This window comes from Oncorhynchus kisutch, linkage group LG4 (assembly GCF_002021735.2).
Source record: "Oncorhynchus kisutch isolate 150728-3 linkage group LG4, Okis_V2, whole genome shotgun sequence".
Lineage (NCBI taxonomy): Eukaryota > Metazoa > Chordata > Actinopteri > Salmoniformes > Salmonidae > Oncorhynchus > Oncorhynchus kisutch.
The window spans coordinates 9,777,741-9,797,771 of NC_034177.2; the positions used below are offsets into that span (position 1 = coordinate 9,777,741).

Here is a 20,031-nt window from a genome sequence, read left to right on the forward strand (position 1 = left end):
GAGAGAGAGAGAGAGAGAGAGAGTGCGAGAATAAACCAGGTTCCTGGGCCCGATGCTGCTGGCAAGACAAATGCTGCCCACGCTCAGAATATCAGAATTACAGATAAATATTCTATTCTTCTGTCAGGGTAATTTAGTATTCCATTATGATTTGGGCGCTCGCTCTCAGGCACTGGAGCTCTCCTGGCGCTGGCTTGCAGGATGTTTTTCGGTTAGGGCCCGGCGCAGTGAACAGCGATTGGGGATAAATAAAGTCAAAATGGGAGCCTGAAGTAACAGTTTACCTGCAGTCATTACAGTGAAATAACAGGCAGCCAGCCCTGTACAAGGAGATCCTGTCTCTGGGGCCCTTCTCTCTCTCTTAGTTACTCTCTCTCTCTTAGTTACTCTCTCTCTCTTTAGTTACTCTCTCTCTCTTAGTTACTCTCTCTCTCTCTCTCTCTCTCTCTCTCTCTCTCTCTCTCTCTCTCTCTCTCTCTCTCTCTCTCTCTCTCTCTCTCTCTCTCTCTCTCTCTCTCTCTCTCTCTCTCTCTCTCTCTCTCTCTCTCTCTCTCTCTCTCTCTCTCTCTCTCTCTCTCTCCCTCTCCCTCTCTCTCTCTCTCCTCTCTCTCTCTCTCTCTCTCTCTCTCTCTCTCTCTCTCTCTCTCTCTCTCTCTCTCTCTCTCTCCCCAAGTCTGAGGGGATTGTTCTGTGTGTAGTAACGCTCTCTTGCGGGAATGAGTGTATGTCTAATAGAATGAATGTGGTATCCACTGCCCTCACCCTGACACAAAGGTGTTTCCAAGGGGATGGACTGACAGATCCTATCAAAAGGGGGTGGGGTATTATGGGAGGGGGTGTGTTGCTGCTGACACCTGATGGATTAGTAGCTCCACCCCTGCAGTCCTTTCTATGACTTTTGAGGTGAGGATAACGTCCACCTCCCGTTTTCCTGTTTCCGAGACTACACAAGCTACTCCTGCTATGTTCACTCTCGGGTCTCCGACGATACTCCGCCCCTCTCGCTGAAGCTCCAGCATTGCAGCCCGGGAACTTTAACCAAGCTACCCTTCTCCTCTCCTCACTTCCTTCCTTCCTTCTCTCTCTCTCCTATCCTCTCCTTCTCCCTCCTCTCCTCACTTCCTTCCTTCTCTCTCCTATCCTCTCCTTCTCCCACCTCTCCTCTCCTCTCCTCACTTCCTTCCTTCTCTCTCCTATCCTCTCCTTCTCCCAACTCTCCTCCCCTCACTTCCTTCCTTCTCCCACCTCTCCTCTCCTCACTTCCTTCCTTCTCTCTCCTATCCTCTCCTCACTTCCTTCCTTCTCTCTCCTATCCTCTCCTTCTCCCTCCTCTCCTCTCCTCACTTCCTTCCTTCTCTCTCCTATCCTCTCCTTCTCCCACCTCTCCTCTCCTCACTTCCTTCCTTCTCTCTCCTATCCTCTCCTTCTCCCTCCTCTCTTCTCCTCACTTCCTTCCTTCTCTCTCCTATTCTCTCCTTCTCCCACCTCTCCTCTCCTCACTTCCTTCCTTCTCTCTCCTATCCTCTCCTTCTCCCAACTCTCCTCCCCTCACTTCCTTCCTTCTCCCACCTCTCCTTTCCTCACTTCCTTCCTTCTCTCTCCTATCCTCTCCTTCTCCCACCTCTCCTCTCCTCACTTCCTTCGTTCTCTCTCCTATCCTTCTCCCACCTCTCCTCTCCTCACTTCCTTCCTTCTCTATCCTATCCTCTCCTTCTCCTTACCCCGCCCTGCTTGAAAAACCAATCACTCAGATTTAGATTTGACACACAGACACAGACACCCTCAGAAAGGAGAAGAGAGAAAGACACATAGAGAAAGCACAGAAAGGAACACAACAATACAGACAGAGAGAGAGAGAGAGAGAAAGAGAGAGAGAGCGAGAGAAAAAAATATCAGGGGAACAACAGCATCATTAGCAGCTGCTCGGTGCCTTGAAATAAGAACGTCTGTGCAGGTTAATTTATCAAGATCATTAAAGTAGACAGTGCATAATGGTAATAAAAATATTGATGAAGTTGGTGGCAGCTCTTCCCTTAGGGGAGAGAGAGAAAGAGCGAGAGAGCGAGAGAACGAGAGCGAGAGAGGGAATAAACCAGGTTCCTGGGCCCGATGCTGCTAGCAAGACAAATGCTGCCCACGCTCAGATATCAGAATTACAGATAAATATTCTATTCTTCTGTCAGGGTAATTTAGTATTCCATTATGATTTGGCGCTCGCTCTCGGGTGCTGGAGCTCTCCAGGCGCTGGCTTGCAGGATGTTTTCGGTTAGGGCCCGGCGCAGTGAACATCGATTGGGGATAAATAAAGTCAAAATGGGAGCCTGAAGTAAACAGTTTACCTGCAGTCATTACAGTGAAATAACAGGCAGCCAGCCCTGTACAAGGAGATCCTGTCTCTGGGGCCCTTCTCTCTCTCTCCTCCCTCCCTTCTCTCTCTCTCTCTCCTCCCGCCCTCCCTCCCTTCTCTCTCTCCTCCCTTCTCTCTCTCCTCTCTCCCTCCCTTCTCTCTCTCTCTCCTCCCGCCCTCCATCCTGTCTCTCCATCTCCTCCCTTCTCTCTCCCCTCCCTCCCTCCCTCCCTCCCTCCCTCCCTCCCTCTCTCTCTTTCTCTGTCTGGTTGTCCCAAGTCTGAGGGGATTGTTCTGTGTGTAGTAACACTTTCTTGTAGGCATGAGTGTGTGTGTCTAATACTCAGCCCTGAACTTTATGAGTGTGTGTGTCTAATACTGCAGCCCTGAACTTTAACCAATCTCCTCTTCTCCCCCCCCCCCACCCCTCCCTGCTTGAAAAACCAATCAGGCCAGAAGAGTCTTGGCATGGCAAGAGAAGGCGACCAGATGAGAAGGCGACCAGATTTTCCTCAAGAAAATAGCAAAATTACAATTACACTTTTCAATTTGGGGGAGCAAGTGGGGAGAGGAGAGGAGGAACGAGCCAGAGAGAGCGAGAGGAGCCGCAAGTAACAATGAATTAAGAACTTCAAGTTGAACCTAAGTGTTCTGACGACTCAATGCCCTGCTCTTCCTCAGCTTCGCCAGTGTGAAGGGATGTCCATTTGGTACACGGCCCAACCCAGATTGATATATGAGGAAGATGTACTGTATGGCCACGAGCAGTCATTATCCCAACATCCACCAACATGCAGCAAGGCTTTTCTGTGGTACTACGATTCCCACAACTCCCCCTGGTGCAGCTCTGATGCCATTGGCCAGAATGGCCCATGTGATTTAGGGGATACAGGAAGAGGATGTTGCTGGTATACAAACAAGAGCTGATTCAGCAATCCTTATTTCTAATCAGCATCGGGTTCATTTCTAACTTCTCTGGCTGCACTCAGGGCTCCGACAGCTCGGCTATATGCTCACCCCATGCCAGTGTGTGTGTGTAGATCCACTATTCTACAGCTCAGAGTTTTAATGGGGATTGACAGACCAACAATTGACTAGTGTGACACTAGGCGCATTGGGACTGAATAAGTGCTCAGTGATTTCTGGTGTGATTATTAAATTACATTTGGGGACTTTTAAAGTATAGAATGGAATCTGTCTTGTTTCATTATATTGCGCCCAATGGAAGAGGCTGTGATGGAACAATGATTATATATTACAACGCCAACTTGGATCATATTACATGCTACTACAATGCCATCTGCCGTTAACCACTGATGGCTGATGAAGAGACAATTCATTCACTAAGAAGCAAGGTAAAAACCTTTCCCTAGGTACAGATCTAGGATCAGCTCTCCCAATCCCCTCCCCCAATCCTAACCTCAACCATTAGTTGGAAAAACACCCAACTGATCCAAGATCAGTGTCTAGAGAAAATGTCCCCCTACACCATTCCACCTCACCAGAGACGAGCCCACTCACCTCATACTCCTGGGAGAGTTTCAGGTTGTCGTTGGCTTTGAGAAGATCCGTGTGTTCAGCCAGCTCCGCGATAGGAATGGGGGGATGACTCATCATACCTGTTCCCCAAATGGACGGAGAGGGAGAGAGAGAGAGAGAAAGGAGGGATGTAAAGAAAGTGCGTCAGTACAGATGCCATTCAAAGTGAGATGCTAAAACCCTCCAACAGTTGGAGAATGACAGGACATGGGGAGTTGTGGGTAATGTGTTTCTGCTAGCTGCAGTGGAGACAGAGGGTGGGGGAGGGGGAGAGAGTAGGGACAGGGAGGAGGGAATACTGGGGAACATTCTGGAATTCAAACACACAGTCTGTATGGAGTTGACGGGCGATGTTAGGGAATAGAGTGGAGACCAGACCAGAGCTCAACATTTCCCTTACCAGGCCACACTCACTACTATTCCCCAAAGTTGCAACGGCACACGAGGTAGAACTGAAAATAAAGGATAACCAATGGGTGATTGCTATTGTGAGAAAGTAACCCATACTAATTACCACTAAGGTCTACAGAGAGACACAGCTTTTAATAGCTTGGCAACAGAGACAAGGAAGGAAACAAACCTTGGTTTTTGACGGCAAAAATAATATAAGAGAGAAAAAAAACACCCCTTGAGTTTTAGCCTTTTGAACCAATAGGATGCAATGTTGACATCAATTGCTCTTCACCCCTCAGTGCACAAAAACAAAAGGAATTCGTTTTTATGTTGGGGTAAGAGGAAAGAGACGAGAGTGTTCTCTTAACCAAGTCACTGTGACAAGGAAGTGCTATTAACAATAGCATAAAAGCAGCGTGTGAAAATATATCCAGAGGTGCAAATATTTAATACGCAGCTAAATAAAATCCGAAATAACAGAGCCTCATTGTAGTGGCATTTCACACAAAAATAACACCTTACAGTCTCATTTCCGATCTGCCTGGAAAACCTCTGCCTGGAAAACCAGGCCTCTGTCTGATAATTAAAAAATAAAAAATAAAGATATTTAGATAAGAACATGTAGTCTAACTTTTGCCACAATAAAGTGCATCTACATCTACATAACTAGATATATTAGTTATCTGCCTGTTTCTGTAGCACATACCCCTATCTCCTTAATGCTGAGTGCCAAGAAGAGATGCATCGGGTCGGGGTTGTACTCCCAAAACTTCCAATCTCAGGGCAGACAGGCACTGAGTTGGTATATCTACCAAGCCTGTGCTACCATGTTTCTTCAAGAGAGGGCCCCATCACTATTGGACAGGGTTAGAGGGGTCAGAGGATAGGGGTCAAAGGTCAAGTGGTTAGTGAGCTGCTCCACATAAGTCAGCCAGGGTAAGAAAGCAAGACGCTTGGATTGCTCACAGACGCCAGGATCGCTCACAGACGCCAGGACCGCTCACAGACGCCAGGACCGCTCACAGACGCCAGGACCGCTCACAGACGCTCGGATCGCTCACAGACAACCTTTTATGGCTGTCCGCTAGGCCTCCCAAACAATCAGCCAAAACAATTTCCCTTAAGATGGATGCCACTCACCAGTCCCAACACCACCCAAAATGTCAGAACCTGCGTAGTCGATAGAAAGTAATTTATGCACAGTGTCTGTAGCACTCTGCCACCACCACCATCTTTCCAAATAACCAAGATATTGAAAGGCTGGTCATGGCTCACATCAGATGATTGCACTCCACACTGCCCATTCCCACCTGGACTAAAGGAACACCTACTGTATGTGAGAATGCCATTAATTGACTACAGCTCAGCGTTCAACACCATAGTGCCCACGAAGGTCATCAATAAGCGAAGGACCCTGGGACTAAACACCTCCGTCTGCAACTGGATCCTGGACTTCCTGATGGGCCGCCCCCAGGTGGTAAGGGCAGGCAACAACACATCCGCCACACTGATCATTATTTTTTTGTATATTTTTTTTACGTCAGTTTATTTTAGTAAATACGGAACACTTTTTTTCTTGAAACTGCATGGTTGGTTAAGGACTTTTACAGCAATTTGCAAAAGTATTCATCCCCCTTGGTGTTTTTACTATTTTGTTGCATTATAACCTGTAATTTAAATGTATTTTTATTTGGATTTCATGTAATGGACAAACACAAAATAGTCCAAATTGGGGAAGTGAAATTTAAAAAATTACTTGTTTCAAAAAATACAAAATAAACGGATTAGTGGTGTGCGTGCATATGTATTCACCCCCTTTGCTATGAAGCCCCTAAATAAGATTGGGTGCAATCAATTACCTTCAGAAGTCACATAATTAGTTAAATAAAGTCCACCTGTGTGCAATCTAAGTGTCACATGATCTGTCACATGAGCTCAGTATATATACACACCTGTTCTGAAAGGCCCCAGAGTCTGCAACACTAAGCAAGCGGCACCATGAAGACCAATGAGCTCTCCAAACAGGTCAGGGGCAGTTGTGAAGAAGTATAGATCAGAGTTGGGTTATAAAAAAAATATCTGAGACTTTGAAAATCCCACGGAGCACCATTAAATCCATTATTTAAAAAATGGAAAGAATATGGCACCACAACAAACCTGCCAAGAGAGGGCCGCCCACCAATATGCACAGACCAGGCAAGGATGGCATTAATCAGAGAGTGCAACAGACCAAAGATAACCCTGAAGGAGCTGCAAAGCTCCACAGCGGAGATTAGAATATCTGTCTATAGGACAACTTTAAGCCGTACACCACAGAGCTGGGCTTTACGGAATAGTGGCCAGAAAGAAGCATTTTCACTTTTGGATGAATAGCATGCCCAGAGTGAACTGCCTCCTACTCTGTCCCAGATGGTAATATATGCATATTAGTATTGGATAGAAAACACTCTGAAGTTTCTAAAACTGTTTGAATGATGTCTGTGAGTATAACAGAACTCATATGGCAGGCGAAAACCTGAGAAAAATCCAACCAGGAAGTGGAGCATATTTATGGTGTTGTTTCTAACTTTGTTGACTCCAAAACGGCCACTATTCCTCTGGCTGTTTTGGGTTCTGAGCACCGTTCTCAGATTATGCTTTTTCCGTAAAGTTTTTTTGAAATCTGACTCAGCGGTTGCATTAAGGAGAAGTCTATCTTTAATTATGTGAATAACACTAGTATCTTTTATCAATGTTTATTATTAGTATTTCTGCAAAATCACCGGATGTTTTGGAAACGAAACATTACTGCACGTAAGGCGCCAATGTAAACTGAGATCCCCACAGCATCATGCTGTGGTATGACTTAAAGAATGCTGTACACCAGTGGAACCCATCCAACTTGAAGACGCTGGAGAACTTTTGCCTTGAATGGGCAAAAATCCCAGTGGCTAGATGTGCCAAGCTTATAGAGAAATACCCCAAGAGACTTGCAGCTGTACTTGCTGCAAAAGGTGGCTCTATACATAGTATTGACTTTGGGGGGGGGGGGGGGGGTAGTTTTCATTTTTTTGTCTTATTTCTTGCTCGTTTCACAATAAAAAATATTTTGCATCTTCAAAGTGGAAGGCATGTTGTGTAAATCAAATGATACAACCCCCCCTCCCCAAAAATCTATTTTAATTCCAGGTTGTAAGACAATAAAATAGGAAAAATGCCAAGGGGGGTGAATACTTTCGCAAGCCATTGTATATACTGCATGTATAATATAACCACTGTATGGGAGACACAGGGACTAATGGAGGTTGAGGCACTGAACGGTATCGTTCTAGTTGATAAATGAACATGCTGTGTTGTGTTAGAGGAATGGTTGAGAAAGAATGTCAACATAACAAGAATAAAAGGTGGATCCTGTAAACACCCACTGACTGAGTGCTGGAGGTGCTCGTCTGGGAGTCGAGACAGCAGGCCGAGCACTGTTCGGGCTCCAGGCTCACCCAGAGCCCCTTGTTGGTCACATGTATGTGTTGATTTCTTTCCCTGAGTTCTTCCCCCCCCATTCCCAGCATAAGGCGCTAGTAGATTCAGGCGCAGCGGGGAATTTTATGGACTGCAGTTTCGCGCATAGGTTAGGGATTCCCCTGGTTCAGATGGACAAACCCTTCCAGGTGCTAGATAGTCGACCATTAGGGTCAGGGGTGGTCAGGAAGGCCACGGCTCCACTGGACATGGTTACACAGGGGGGTCATGAGGAGAGAATAAGTCTCTTCCTCATTGATTCTCCTGCGTTTCCGTTGGTGCTTGGGATTACCTGGTTGGCCTTTCAAAACCCCACTATTTTATGGCAACAGAGGGTTCTAAAGGGGTGGTCAGAGGAGTGCTCAGGTAGGTGTGTGGGAGTTTCCATCGGTGCAACGACGGTGGAGAGTCCAGACAATCTCCACCATGCGCATTCCCCTGAATATGCCGATTTGGCTAACGCATTCTGTAAAAAGAGGGTGACCCAATTACCACCTCATCGACGAGGGGATTGTGCGAGAAACCTCCTGGTAAACGCCGCACTTCCCAGGAGTCATGTGTATCCCCTGTCACAGGAGGAGACAGTGGTTATGGAAACATATGTCTCTGAATCTATGAGGCAGGGGTACATTCGACCCTCCACGTCACCCACCTCCGAGTTAATTTTTTTGTGAAGAAGAAGGAGGGATCTCTGCATCTGTGCATTGACTATAGAGGTCTAAATTCCATTAAAGTGGGGTACAGTTACCCGCTACCTCTCATCGCCATGGTGATTTAGTCATTTCACAGAGCACGCTTCTTCACAAAACTGGATCTCAGGAGCGCGTATAACTTGCATATCCTGGAGGGAGACGAGTGAAAGACAGAGTTTAGTACCACATCCGGCCATTATGAGTACCTCGTCATGCCGTACGGGTTGAAGAATGTTCCAGCCGTCTTACAATCTTTTGTAGACAAGATTCTCAGGGACCTACACGGGCAGGGTGTGGTGGCTTATATCAATGACATTCTGATATATTCCGCCACACACGCCGCGCATGTGTCTCTGGTGCGCAGGGTACTTGGGCGACTGTTGGAGCATGACCTGTACGTCAAGGCTGAGAAATGCTTGTTCTCCCAACAGGCCGTCTCCTTCCTAGGGTATCGCATTTCCACATCAGGGTTGGTGATGGAGTGTGACCGCATTGCAGCCGTGCGTAATTGGCCGACTCCCACCACGGTAAAGGAGGTGCAGCGGTTGTTAGGGTTTGCCAATTACTACCGGAGGTTTAGCCGGGGTTTTGGGCAGATGGCTGCTCCCATTACCTCACTGCTGAAGGGGGGACCGGTGCGTCTGCGGTGGTCGGCTGAAGCGGACAGAGCGTTTTGTTGCGTGAGGACTCTGTTTACCAAGGCTCTCGTGTTGGCTCATCCGGATCCCTCTGTGGCATTCATAGTGGAGGTGGACGCATCCGAGGCTGGGATTGGAGCCGTGCTATCACAGCGCTCGGGCGCGCCACTGAAGCTTCGCCACTGCGCTTTCTTTTCGAGGATGCTCAGCCCTGCGGAGCGAAACTATGACGTGGGGGACCGGGAGTTGCTGGTTGTCGTAAAAATTTTGAAGGTGTGGAGACATTGGCTTGAGGGGGCTCAACACCCTTTCCTCATCTGGACCAACCACCGTATTCTGGAGTACATCCGGGTGGCGAGGAGACTGAACCCCCACCAGGCAAGGTGGGCTATGTATTTCACCTGATTCAGATTTACGATATCGTATAGACCAGGTTCCCAGAACTGGAGGCAGACGCACTGTCCCGTCTGTATGATACAGAGGAACGGTCCATCGATCCCACTCCCATACTTCCGCCCTCTTGTCTGGTGGCACCGGTGGTGTGGGAAGTGAACATCGAGCGGGCATCTCGGTTAGAACCTACTCCACCTCAGTGTCCAGCTGGACGGAAGTACGCCACGCTTGGAGTTCGCGACAGGTTGATTCGGTGGGCTCACACATTACCCTCCCCTCCGGGTATCGATAGGGCGGTGCGAAGCCTTAGGGGAAAGTACTGGTGGTCCACTTTAGCTAAGGACGTGAGGGTTTATGTTTCCTCCTGTTCGGTGTGCGCTCAGTGCAAGGCTCCTAGGCACCTGCCCAGAGGGAAGTTACAACCCCTCCCCGTTCCACAGCGGCCCGGTCTCCCTACGGCCCTACAGACTGCGGAGGCCCTGTTTACTCACGTCTTCTGGCACTACGGGGTGCCTGAGGACATAGTTTCTGATCTGATCGGGATCTCGGTCAGCCTTACCTTGGGTTTTCACCCCGAGAGTAATGGGCAGGTGGAGAGAGTAAACCAGGATGTGGGTAGGTTTCTGCGGTTGTATTGCAAGGACCGGCCAGGGGAGTGGGCGAGGTATGTTCCATGGGCAGAGATGGCCCGGAACTCACTCCGCCACTCCTCAACTAACCTTTCGCCCTTTCAGTGCGTGTTGGGGTATCAGCCAGTCCTGGTACCGTGGCATCAGAGCCAGACCGAGGCTCCGATGGTGGAGGAATGGGTGAAGTGCTCGAGGGAGACCTGGGAGGACGCCAAGAAAGCGATGCGCTGACCCCCACCACTGACCCCCAAAGTTAGGTTACAGCTCTCCCTTATTACCGTATTAACCCCTCGTTTAATTTGTATCTCCTCAGGCCGGTGTCTTCAAGAAGCTGAGGTACGGGAGGTACCACCCCCCCCCCCCCCTGGATATCGAGGGGGCCCCGGCGTACACAGTGCGATCCATATTGGAATCCAGGCATGGGTGAGGGGCCTGCCGTACCTCGTAGATTGGGAGGGATACAGTCCGGAGGAGAGATGCTGGGTGCTGGTGGAGGACGTCTTGGATCCATCTCTGCTGAGTGAGTTTCACCCACCTCCATCCAGATCGCCCTGTGCCTCGTCCTCCGGGTCGTCCTCGAGGCCGGCGTCGGCGTACTAGTTAGTTCGTCCTGCTATTCTTTGTGCAGGATTATTTGCTGTTTTTACTGTTAGAGGTGCGTGTTTGCGCCACAAGGTTTTTTTTCTCACGGTCATTGTACCGTTTTGGACTGTTTAAGAGAGTAGAGGTTTCTCCTCCTTGTGTTGCGTTTATTCCCTGTGTGTGGCGACTTCGTTTGGGCGTGTTCCTCCACCTGTTGTTGTGTAGTTTTGGACTTCTAATAAACGATTTTGCTACTGGGACTTCCTTGCTCTCCTGCTCCTGACTCCTGCACCTCCCTCCTCTTAAAGAGTAGAGGTTTCTTAAACAGGCACATAACACAAATAACATTTAATATGATTGCATCTGGTGTGGGTGGAAAAAAATCTATATGCGCACTGGTCAGCATGTTAGTTGCAAACTTTGCTGGAGTTGCTAGTCGGCTATTAGTTTATGTGTCTGTCTTTCTGCCCCTGAGCAAGGGCGCCGAAGACGTGGATGTCGATTAAGGCAATATCCCTGCACCTCTGATTCAGAAGGGTTGGGTTAAATGCAGATGACATATTTCAGTTGAAGGCATTCAGTTGTACAACTGACGAGGTATCCTCCTTACCTTTGATAACGGCACCACCGTTGCACCGCAGTAGGCGGCCAACATTTACATTTTAGTCATTGTGCAGACGCTCTTATCCAGAGCAACTTACAGTAGCAATTAGGTTTAAGTGCCTTGCTCAAGGGCACATTGACAGATTTACACCTAGTCGGCTCGGGATTCGAACCAGCGACCTTTCGGTTACTGGCCTAAAGCAATTAACCGCTAGAATGATTAAATGCAGATGACATGACTGGTTTTGTTTTGTCGCCAAGACAGTTTGATATTTCATGAATACTGAATATGTAAATGAGACTTACTGAGTCTGGCTTTAAGTAATAATGTAAACTGCTGTAACGTTCATAGCTGACTCCACTTGTAAATTAACATGTTACAATACAGTAGAGTACCTTACATGCTTGTAGGCTACAAGCAAACGAGAACACAAGCTGTTTGATACTGACTGATGGAAGGGTGGCTGGCCCAGCTGTGTGACACTGACTGATGGAAGGGTGGCTGGCCCAGCTGTGTGATACTGACTGATGGAAGGGTGGCTGGCCCAGCAGCCTCTTGAGAACTCTCAGATAGAGCAGGTTATGACGTCTGGCCTGGGTTTGTTTACATTGTCTGGCCTGGGTTTGTTTACATTATGTCTGGCCTGGATTTGTTTACATTATAACTGGCCTGGATTTGTTTACATTATAACTGGCCTGGGTTTGTTTACACTATATATGGCCTGGGTTTGTTTACATTATGTCTGGCCTGGGTTTGTTTACATTATGTCTTGCCTGGATTTGTTGACATTATGTCTGGCCTGGATTTGTTGACATTATGTTTGGCCTGGATTTGTTGACATTATGTCTGTCCTGGGCTTGTTTACATTATGTCTGGCCTGGATTTGTTCACATTATGTCTGGCCTGGATTTGTTTACATTATGTCTAGCCTGGATTTGTTGACATTATGTCTGGCCTGGGTTTGTTTACACTATATATGGCCTGGGTTTGTTTACATTATGTCTGGCCTGGGTTTGTTTACATTATGTCTTGCCTGGATTTGTTGACATTATGTCTGGCCTGGGTTTGTTTACATTATGTCTGGCCTGGGTTTGTTTACATTTTGTCTGGCCTGGATTTGTTTACATTATGTCTGGCCTGGGTTTGTTTACATTATGTCTGGCCTGGGTTTGTTTACATTATGTCTGGCCTGGGTTTGTTTACATTATGTCTGGCCTGGGTTTGTTTACATTATGTCTGGCCTGGGTTTGTTTACATTATGTTTGGCCTGGATTTGTTTACATTATGTCTTGACTGGTTTCCTTTTGTCGCCAAGACAGTTTGATATTTCATGAATACTAAATATGTAAATGAGACTTACTGAGTCTGGCTTTAAGTTTATTCAATAGACAAAGCCTTGCATGGGGAGAACAGTATTAGCAAGCCCCCGTGGTATAGATGCATTTTGACAAGCTCTTTAATTTGTTTGCTCACACATCAGTTTTTTGACTGAAATAACTTTGCACGCTGCTCTCCTCTGGCATCGCCTGGAAACATGTTGTTATTAATCATCGTCGGATTGTGCATTTATAAAGACCGAACGCGGGTTAAAAAAGGGAAGAATTCTGCACCGCAAATGAACTTAGACTGTCAATTAGTTTTCCCACCAGCTATAACGGAAAAGGTAACACCAGCTATAAGTGAAAATAACAGATGGGTATGCAAATGAGGACGCTACCTCTGCTTCTTTTCTCCTTGAAGAAAAAAAAACTATAGCACCTTGTTAGAGAGACCAAAAGAAGTGTGTGCTCAGTGTTTTAGTTGCAGAGAGTGTGTACTCAAACACTTAGTAGCCCACCTGCTGACCTATCTACAGCCAAAAGTACTGTCTTAGATATAATATAAGTTAAATAAAGGTTCAATAAAATAAAAAAAGTCCAGGAGTGCTAGCACCTGCAGTTTAAAACTGTTTGGTTTGGAACTGTAACATGGGATATATGTTTTTTTGTTTTGTTTTTTGTTTTGTTTTGTTTAGTTAAGAAAAAATATTCTTTACAATGAAGGCCTACACCGGCCAAACCCGGACAACGCTGGGCCAATTGTGCAACGCCCTATGGGACTCCCAATCACAGCCGGGTGTGATACAGCCTGGATTTGAACCAGGGACTGAAGTGACGCATCTTGCACTGAGATGCAGTGCCTTAGACCGCTGCACCACTCAGGAGCCCAAAAGATAACCTACAGTAGCCTACTGGCATTTGTTAAACCAGAAATAACAGTGTTTATTAAATCTTATAGAAAAGTAATATGCATTAGATTGATACCGGCTTCATTACATTAACTAAAGCATGGAAGAGTAAATAATAGCAGTCTAAGTATAAGTTTACTGCCATTCATTTGGGCTATTAGCCTGTTTAAAAAAAAGCAGAAAATCAAAACTGGTGCTAAGGGTTTTATGAATACACCCCACAGTGCTCAGAGTTGGTTAATATGGAGGCAGTTGTGAGTTTGGAAATTAACTTTACCCTACTGGAAGCTCCAAGAAAAGGCATTTGTAGTCTGTTTTCATCTTGACAAAACATTCTCTGTATCAACACAAACAGTGGGGCTGTGTCTGAAATGGCATCCAATTCACTGTATAGTACATTACTTCTGTCCAGGGCCCGTACCTTCTCCGCTATGCAATCTGGTTTCAGAGCTGGTCATGGGTGCAACTCAGCCACGTTCAAGGTCCTAAACGACATCATAACCGCCATCGATAAGAGACATTACTGTGCAGCCGTATTCATCGACCTGGCCAAGGCTTTCGACTCGGTCAATCACAACATTCTTATTGGCAGACTCGACAGCCTTGGTTTCTCAAATGATTGCCTCGCCTGGTTTACCAACTCCTTTCTGATAGAGTTCAGTGGGTCAAATCGGAGGGCCTGTTGTCTGGACCTCTGACAGTCTCTATGGGTGTGCCACAGGGTTCAATTCTCAGGCCGACTCTCTTTTCTGTATACATCAATGTTGTTGCTCTTGCTGCTGGTGATTCTTTGATCCACCTCTACGCAGACGACACCATTCTGTATACTTCTGGCCCCTCCTTGGACACTGTGTTAACCAGTTGGATTTAGGGGGCGCTATTTTAATTTTTGGATGAAAAACCTTCCCATTTTAAACAAGATATTTTGTCACGAGAAGATGCTCGACTATGCATATAATTGACAGCTTTGGAAAGAAGACACTCTGACGTTTCCAAAACTGCAAAGATATTGTCTGTGAGTGCCACAGAACTGATGTTACAGGCGAAACCCAGATAAAAACCCAACCAGGAAGTGCCGCATTTTTTAAAACCGCCTCATGCCAATGACCCCTTATATGGCTGTGAATGAGCTACAAATGAGCTTACATTTTCCCCAAGGTGTCAACAGCATTGTGACGTATTTTTAGGCATTTCCCTTGAAGAATGGCTGTAAGGGACCATATATGGCATGTGGTCACATGGTGTCTCCCGCAGAAAACCTTGCGTAAAATACTGAGGTAGCCATTTTTCCAATCGCTTCTTATGAGAAACCAACTGCCTCAACGGATATATTATCGTATATATTTGTTAAAAACACCTTGAGGATGGATCCTAAACAACGTTTGCCGTGTTTCTGTCAATATTATGTAGCTAATTTTGAAAAAAGTTTGCCGTTTATAGTTGTAGCATTTTTCGGTCGATTTCTCAGCCAAGCATGGTGAAGAAACGGGAGCTTTTTCGCCCTACAAAAATTATATTTTTGGAAAAAAGGAACATTTGCTATCTAACCGGGAATCTCCTGAGTGAAAGCATCCGAAGTTCTTCAAAGGTAAATGATTTAATTTGGTTGCTTTTCTTATTTTTGCCTAAGCTTATGTTTGAATATATTTATATATATTTATATATTTATATAAGTTTCTAGGTGTATTTATGTCCGTTGCGTTATGCTAATGCATTTGAGGCTATGATTACCCTCCCGGATACGGGTTTGCTCGTTGGCGTAACCTCCAGACGAGCTTCAATGCCAGAAAACTCTCTTTCCGTGACCTCCAACTGCTCTTAAACCGAAGTAAAACTAAATGCATGCTTTTCAATCGATCGCTGCGTGCACCTGCTCGCCCGTCCAGCATCTCTGGATGGCTCTGACTTAGAATACGTGGACAACTACACAAACCTGGATGTCTGGTTAGACTGTAAACTCTCCTTCCAGACTCACATTAAGCATCTCCAATCCAAAATTAAATCTAGAATCGGCTTCCTATATCGCAACAAAGCATCCTTCACTCATGCTGCCAAACATACCCTCGTAAAACTGACCATCCTACCGATCCTCGACTTCGGTGATGTCATCTATAAAATAGCCTCCAACACTCTACTCAACAAACTGGATGCAGTCTATCACAGTGCCATCTGTTTTGTCACCAAAGCCCCATACACTACCCACCATTGCGACCTGTACTCTATCGTTGGTTAGCCCTCGCCAAACCCACTGGCTACAGGTTATCTACAAGTCTCTGCTAGATAAAGCCCCGCCTTATCTCAGCTCACTGGTCACCACAGCAGCACCCACTCGTAGCACGCGCTCCAGCAGGTATATCTCACTGGTCACCCCCAAAGCCAATTCCTCCTTTGGTTGTCTTTCCTTCCAGTTCTCTACTGCCCATGACTGGAACACATTGCAAAAATCTCTGAAGCTGGAGACTCACATCTCCCTCACTAGCTTTAAGCACCAGCTGTCAGAGCAGCTTACAGATCACTGCAGGTGTACATAGATGGGCTGTTTACAGATGGGCTATCTACCTACCTCATCCCCATACTGGTATTTATTTATTTTGCTCCTTTGCACCCCAGTATTTCTACCTGCACATTCAACTTCTGCCGATCTACCATTCCAGTGTTTAATTGCTATATTGTAATTACTTCGCCACCATGGCCTATTTATTTCCTTAACTTACCTCATTTGCACTCACTGTATATAGACTTTTTGTTTTCTTTTGTTCTACTGTATTATGGACTGTATGTTTTGTTTATTCCATGTGTAACTCTGTGTTGTTGTATGTGTCGAATTGCTACGCTTTATCTTGGCCAGGTCACAGTTGCAAATGAGAACTTGTTCTCAACTAGCCTACCTGGTTAAATAAAGGTGAAATAAATAAATAAATAAAAATAAATAAATATTGTTTTCTTCCTTTTTCTATGGCTAAGCACGTCTGTTTTCTATGGCATGGCTAAGCACGTCTGTTTTCTATGGCATGGCTGAGCACGTCTGTTTTCTATAGCATGGCTAAGCACGTCTGTTTTCTATGGCATGGCTAAGCACGTCTGTTTTCTATGGCATGGCTAAGCACGTCTGTTTTCTATAGCATGGCTAAGCACGTCTGTTTTCTATAGCATGGCTAAGCACGTCTGTTTTCTATGGCATGGCTAAGCACGTCTGTTTTCTATGGCATGGCTGAGCACGTCTGTTTTCTATGGCATGGCTAAGCACGTCTGTTTTCTATGGCATGGCTGAGCACGTCTGTTTTCTATGGCATGGCTAAGCACGTCTGTTTTCTATGGCATGGCTAAGCACGTCTGTTTTCTATGGCATGGCTAAGCACGTCTGTTTTCTATGGCATGGCTAAGCACGTCTGTTTTCTATGGCATGGCTAAGCACGTCTGTTTTCTATAGCATGGCTAAGCACGTCTGTTTTCTATAGCATGGCTAAGCACGTCTGTTTTCTATAGCATGGCTAAGCACGTCTGTTTTCTATAGCATGGCTAAGCACGTCTGTTTTCTATAGCATGGCTAAGCACGTCTGTTTTCTATAGCATGGCTAAGCACGTCTGTTTTCTATGGCATGGCTAAGCACGTCTGTTTTCTATGGCATGGCTAAGCACGTCTGTTTTCTATAGCATGGCTAAGCACGTCTGTTTTCTATGGCATGGCTAAGCACGCATGTTTTCTATGGCATGGCTAAGCACATCTGTTTTCTATAGCATGGCTAAGCACGTCTGTTTTCTATAGCATGGCTAAGCACGTCTGTTTCTATGGCATGGCTAAGCATGTCTTTTCTATAGCATAGCTAAGCATATCTGTTTTCTATAGCATGGCTAAGCATGTCTTTTCTATAGCATGGCTAAGCACGTCAATTTGTGAATCTCTTTCTGTCCCTGTGGTTTGCAAAGCAATGTCATTTTCCATCCTTCCTTTGCTTAACGCTTAACTCACACAATCAGTATTGTTCTTGGGCCTGCCAAAGACAAACGACTTGATCGCATCCAATTTGTTTTCTTAACATTTTCTTCTTTATACGCAGCAACAGCAGTCTACACTGTGTGTATTGACTCGATCCAATTGCATGCAAATTCTCTCAAGGACAAGTTGTTGTTCCCCCCCCCCCCCCTCCCCTCCCTCTTTCTCAACTCTACCCCCCCACCCATCCTCCAATATGGAAGTCGTCCGTTTTCCCCCAGCAATCAACAGCTGAGATCAGTTGGCTCTGAAAAACACAACTAGCGTCTAATTACACATTTCCAATCTCAGAGGCGCAGTCGATACGCCTGGGAAATAATGATTCCTTTTGATAGCCCTGGCCACTAGGGAGAGCCTGTTTCCTTTTGATAGCCCTGGCCACTAGGGGGGGAGCCTGTTTCCTTTTGATAGCCCTGGCCACTAGGGGGAGCCTGTTTCCTTTTGATAGCCCTGGCCAGTAGGGGGGGGGGGGCTGTTTCCTTTTGATAGCCCTGGTCACTAGGGGGAGCCTGTTTCCTTTTGATAGCCCTGGCCAATAGGGGGAGCCTGTTTCCTTTTGATAGCCCTGGCCACTAGGGGGGGCTGTTTCCTTTTGATAGCCCTGGCCACTAGGGGGGGGGGCTGTTTCCTTTTGATAGCCCTGGCCACTAAGGGGAGCCTGTTTCCTTTTGATAGCCCTGGCCACTAGGGAGAGCCTGTTTCCTTTTGATAGCCCTGGCCACTAGGGGGAGCCTGTTTCCTTTTGATAGCCCTGGCCACTAGGGGGAGCCTGTTTCCTTTTGATAGCCCTGGCCACTAGGGGGAGCCTGTTTCATTTTGATAGCCCTGGCCACTAGGGGGGAGCCTGTTTCCTTTTGATAGCCCTGGCCACTAGGGGGAGCCTGTTTCCTTTTGATAGCCCTGGCCACTAGGGGGAGCATGTTTCCTTTTGATAGCCCTGGTCACTAGGGGGAGCCTGTTTCCATTTGATAGCCCTGGCCACTAGGGGGAGCCTGTTTCATTTTGATAGCCCTGGCCACTAGGGGGGAGCCTGTTTCCTTTTGATATCCCTGGCCAATAAGGGGAGCCTGTTTCCTTTTGATAGCCCTGGCCACTAGGGGGGGCTGTTTCCTTTTGATAGCCCTGGCCACTAGGGAGAGCCTGTTTCCTTTTGATAGCCCTGGCCACTAGGGGGAGCCTGTTTCCTTTTGATAGCCCTGGCCACTAGGGGGAGCCTGTTTCCTTTTGATAGCCCTGGCCACTAGGGGGGGCTGTTTCCTTTTGATAGCCCTGGCCACTAGGGAGAGCCTGTTTCCTTTTGATAGCCCTGGCCACTAGGGGGAGCCTGTTTCCTTTTGATAGCCCTGGCCACTAGGAGGGAGCCTGTTTCCTTTTGATAGCCCTGGCCACTAGGGAGAGCCTGTTTCCTTTTGATAGCCCTGGTCACTAGGGGGAGCCTGTTTCCTTTTGATAGCCCTGGCCACTAGGAGGGAGCCTGTTTCCTTTTGATAGCCCTGGCCACTAGGGGGAGCCTGTTTCCTTTTGATAGCCCTGGCCACTAGGGGGGGGAGCCTGTTTCCTTTTGATAGCCCTGGCCACTAGGGGGGGGAGCCTGTTTCCTTTTGATAGCCCTGGCCACTAGGGGGGGGGGGGCTGTTTCCTTTTGATAGCCCTGGCCACTAGGGGGGGGGGGGGCTGTTTCCTTTTGATAGCCCTGGCAACTAGGGGGGGGGGAGCCTGTTTCCTTTTGATAGCCCTGGCCAGTAGGGGGGGCTGTTTCCTTTTGATAGCCCTGGCCACTAGGGGGGGGGGGCTGTTTCCTTTTGATAGCCCTGGCCACTAGGGGGAGCCTGTTTCCTTTTGATAGCCCTGGCCACTAGGGGGGGGGGGCTGTTTCCTTTTGATAGCCCTGGCCACTAGGGGAGCCTGTTTCCTTTTTATAGCCCTGGCCACTAAGGGGAGCCTGTTTCCTTTTGATAGCCCTGGCCACTAGGGGGAGCCTGTTTCCTTTTTATAGCCCTGGCCACTAGGAGGAGCCTGTTTCCTTTTGATAGCCCTGGCCACTAGTGGGGGCTGTTTCCTTTTGATAGCCCTGGCCACAAGGGAGAGCCTGTTTCCTTTTGATAGCCCTGGCCACTAGGGGGAGCCTGTTTCCTTTTGATAGCCCAGGCCACTAGGGGGGGGGGGGGCTGTTTCCTTTTGATAGCCCTGGCAACTAGGGGGGGGGGGGAGCCTGTTTCCTTTTGATAGCCCTGGCCACTAGGGGGGGCTGTTTCCTTTTGATAGCCCTGGCCACTAGGGGGGGGGGGGGGGGGGCTGTTTCCTTTTGATAGCCCTGGCCACTAGGGGAGCCTGTTTCCTTTTTATAGCCCTGGCCACTAGGGGGAGCCTGTTTCCTTTTGATAGCCCTGGCCACTAGGGGGGGGAGCCTGTTTCCTTTTGATAGCCCTGGCCAGTAGGGGGGGCTGTTTCCTTTTGATAGCCCTGGCCACTAGGAGGGAGCCTGTTTCCTTTTG

The 20,031-nt window shown here is 47.3% G+C and overlaps 1 protein-coding gene across 1 annotated transcript in view; it reads right to left on the reverse strand.

Annotated features, from left to right (window-relative positions):
* Positions 1–20,031, reverse strand: part of LOC109881252 (receptor-type tyrosine-protein phosphatase S) — a 418,713-nt gene that overhangs the window by 53,077 nt on the left and 345,605 nt on the right. The window contains exon 19 of the mRNA XM_031822228.1: positions 3,786–3,966. Coding sequence (XP_031678088.1) covers positions 3,786–3,966 — 181 coding nt within the window. The remainder of the gene's footprint in view (positions 1–3,785; positions 3,967–20,031) is intronic.